Here is a 3537-nt window from a genome sequence, read left to right as displayed (position 1 = left end):
GTCTGTCTGTCTGTCTGTCAGGCCTGCGAACGCGTTCGCATTTTCGGGGCAAAGGGTAATCACTGCGTACCCAGTTTCTTAGAATCAGGGAAAAGGTTTTTCCGAAAGCGCCCTCTTTTTGTCATTGGGTGTAGTATAATTTTTTAATCGGCCGGGATTCGAACCCGAGCCCTCTTGCAGAGGTATATTTTGGCTTGCCAACTTGTTTTAAATTAACTATCAATAAAATATACCCGATCAAAACTTCAAAAGACTAACGAACTAGCAAGGCTTAAACTTAAAAAAAAACAGTAAAATTTCAAATCATTGACGTCAGCCACTTAACAACTTGTGGCATTAAAAAAATTCCGAATAGAATCCTGCCCCTTTGGCTTACTTCCCTGTTAGACTCAAGTAAACTTTCCTATACATTCCATAAGTACCTCACTGCCGTCATCCGTAATAACATCCGCTTCTACGTTACAAAGATCATGGCAACCCGATTTTAAAATATTTCACAACTACGGACTAACGATTGGACACGGACAGAAAAATGCTGATTTTTCTATGTAAATTACCACGATGATTTTTACCACGCGAGCTTGAAAGCAAAGTCCGTAAGTTGTGAAAAAAATCTATCTGTGGGTGCCATTATTTGGAAATAGCGCCTTTTAAAAACCGGAAGAGGACTAAGACCATATAATGAAGTTACTCGTATGTTTATTAATGTTCAATTTCGAACGCTTTAGTGGTCTCAGGTACAATTGATTTCGAGTATAATGTATTGGGTCTGATTGGTTGAGATTTCCAAAGCCTTGCAACGGGGCTTTTCGAGTCTTAGTCTCGAATTTAGCACGTTCATCGTCTTAAGACCAAGGGTTATCGTCACATTTTAATTGTAAATTATAATAATCATGTTTTCGATTGAATAAAAGTAAGTTGAAATATTAAATATTAACTATTTTAATAGAAGACAATTAAAGAGAAACTTTAAAATCACACAGTAAAACTTTAATTTTAATGAAATTAAAAGGTTGAAACGACTAGTTTCGCTCTCTATTCTAATTATGAACTATTTTTATTCAATCGAAAAGATGATTAAAAATAGAAAAGTACACCTACCAAATGTTAATCAACAGAGATTATATGCTACGGCACCGTCAACAACGGGTTAACTGTATCCCGTCCATAAAGCGAACCCGATCGAGTTATTCATAAATTTTTTGTTCGAGGCCTGATTATTCGTGGCCTCGGTAGTCCAATGGTAGTGGTGTTGGGACGATAACCTAAAGGTCGTAGGTTCAATTCCTGCCCGAGGTGATATGATTTTTCTCAATCACTCTGGTATGGAACCACACGCGGAGGTATTCCTTGGTTTAAATCAAACTGTACCAAGTAATGTTTAAAGAACTACGTCGGCTAAATTGAGAAATCGAAGGTTCTTCTCATCGGGTGATAAAATATAACGTGAGTGGTACTTTTGGAAGCCGCCACTTGCTTAAAAATGGTATTGAGTACCTCGATGGCCCAATAGTGTTCATCAGGTAAGTTCAACTCTAATGCTTTGGGAATGGATTAGCTCAAGAATTGCAAAGCCAACGTACGACGGTAATGAACAATTACTTTGACTCCACTAAATCAAGTAAAATTCATCTTTATTATGTGGATCAGGATTGTAGGAACGTTAATATCTTTGGAGCAGTCACAAGTACTTTTTTTTCGATAGGGAGTGGTACGTAACGAAGTTATTGCTTTAAACAACAAGGGCACCGCAGAAACTGCCCCCTTTTCATTCTAAGGTGATGGACTGAGTATTAGCCTAGCTGATAATAATAATTCATGTAGCTTAAATATTTAGATAAAAATGCAATATAATTTAAAACACCAAAACCTCCTTTATTTTTATTTTTTGAATACTCAATTTTAAAAAGCGAACAATGAACAGATATTTATATAAAAAGGGATTTAAATTTACATGACGGCCACGACAAGCTGGTCTTTGAAGACGCAGACATTGAGATCAGGATTGAAGATGGTGTCGGCTGGACAAGTGAAGAGACGAGCCATTCCCCAGTCGCATTGGTAGAACATGCTTCGAGACGATTGGTGAGCCAAGTAGACAGGGTGGGCTTGATTCTCGGCAGGACAACAGTTCTTCCCTCCGGATCCGACGCAGGCCTTGGGGACACTAGGAACCCGAGCGGTGCAACGGCTTCTTTTATGGTGATCACAGCAGTCTTCGAATTGACAAGGCTTGGGTGGCGGCGCCGGTTTCAGAACTCCTTTTGGAGTAGGTGCAGGTTTTTTGGTGGGAGTACTTGACACGGGAGGAGACTGGCAATGCTGACAGGATGCAATCTTAACATCATCCATGTTGGTCTCTGCGGGCTTCGGCGCTCCATGAACTCGAGAAGAGTGATGATTTTGGCAGTGGTGGCATTCGGAAGTCTTTGCATTGGAAGAAATCTCAAAAGAATGGTGTTTATTGGCTTCCTCAACTGGTACTATCGGCAAGTCCTTGGGTAAATTGGGAGTTGCTGGCTGACCGGTTGGATTTTCGGAGGAAACGTGAGGACAACAGTGACAAGGCTTCGCAGTTGAACTCGGAGCTGGATTCGAGGCGTCATAGCCGCAAACGGCCAGGCACGGACATAATGGAGGCTTTACAGTTGGTTTCGGAGTAACGGGAGGTGAATGGCCGGGGCAATGATGACATGATGGAGGCTTTACAGTCGGTTTCGGGGTAACGGGAGGCTTGACAGTCGGCTTCGGAGTAACGGGAGGCTTGACAGTCGGCTTCGGAGTAACGGGAGGCTTGACAGTCGGCTTCGGAGTAACGGGAGGCTTGACAGTCGGCTTCGGAGTAACGGGAGGCTTGACAGTCGGCTTCGGAGTAACGGGAGGCTTGACAGTCGGCTTCGGAGTAACGGGAGGCTTGACAGTCGGTTTCGGAGTGACGGGAGGCTTGACAGTCGGTTTCGAAGTGACGGGAGGCTTGACAGTCGGTTTCGAAGTGACGGGAGGTGAATGGCCGGGGCAGTGATGACATGGAGGCTTTACAGTTGGTTTCTGAGTAGCTGGAGGTGAATGGCCGGAGCAATGATGACATTTCACAGTTTCAGTAGCATCTACCTCGACCACCGAAGGAATCACCAAAGCCACGCCGAGAACAGCCCAAATAATTACCGAAGAAATAGAAAACTGCATTACTGGTTTGAACCACCGACTATTACTTAATTAATATCGTAAACGTGAGAATGATAGACATTTGTTACTGAATCGGGCTTTTATACCAAATTTTAGCAAAGAGTTGATGTTAATTTTTATTGTTCCTATCCTGCAAAAAATTTCTAATTTTTAATCCCAATATATTTTAAAATATTCTGTTTTGATGACCGTAAAAGTATGACGTAATTTTATCTAAATTGAAATACTAAATACACGTGAAGTCAATTATTAAACTATTATTGTACATTAATGGTTAAAAAATGCAACGATACTTACAAAATAATTTAAAAAAAAAAACAGAAAAATAAATATTGTTTCAGTTACTGCAAA

The 3537-nt window shown here is 41.0% G+C and overlaps 1 protein-coding gene across 5 annotated transcripts; it reads right to left on the bottom strand.

Moving 5' to 3' along the window:
• Positions 1-1890: 1890 nt before the first annotated feature.
• Positions 1891-3206, bottom strand: LOC149944114 (uncharacterized). 5 transcript variants are annotated; one of them, XM_090174828.1, is made up of 2 exons: positions 2703-3206; positions 1891-2669 (listed from the first exon to the last, which is right to left on the bottom strand). In XM_090174828.1, the coding sequence occupies exons 1-2, from the start codon at positions 3184-3186 to the stop codon at positions 1951-1953; spliced, it is 1203 nt and encodes a 400-aa protein (XP_090030954.1). In that variant the 5' UTR covers positions 3187-3206; the 3' UTR covers positions 1891-1950. The 5 variants fall into 5 exon arrangements, with proteins under 5 accessions (XP_090030954.1, XP_090030955.1, XP_090030956.1 ...); XM_090174829.1 differs by having other exon boundaries at positions 2733-3206; XM_090174830.1 differs by having other exon boundaries at positions 2763-3206.
• Positions 3207-3537: the final 331 nt, after the last annotated feature.

Source organism: Leiobunum rupestre, chromosome 5, assembly GCF_980474605.1.
Source record: "Leiobunum rupestre chromosome 5, qqLeiRupe1.1.hap1, whole genome shotgun sequence".
In the NCBI taxonomy this organism is placed as follows: Eukaryota; Metazoa; Arthropoda; class Arachnida; order Opiliones; family Sclerosomatidae; genus Leiobunum; species Leiobunum rupestre.
Note: the sequence above shows the minus strand (reverse complement) of the source record. Positions and strands in the feature narration are given on the sequence as shown.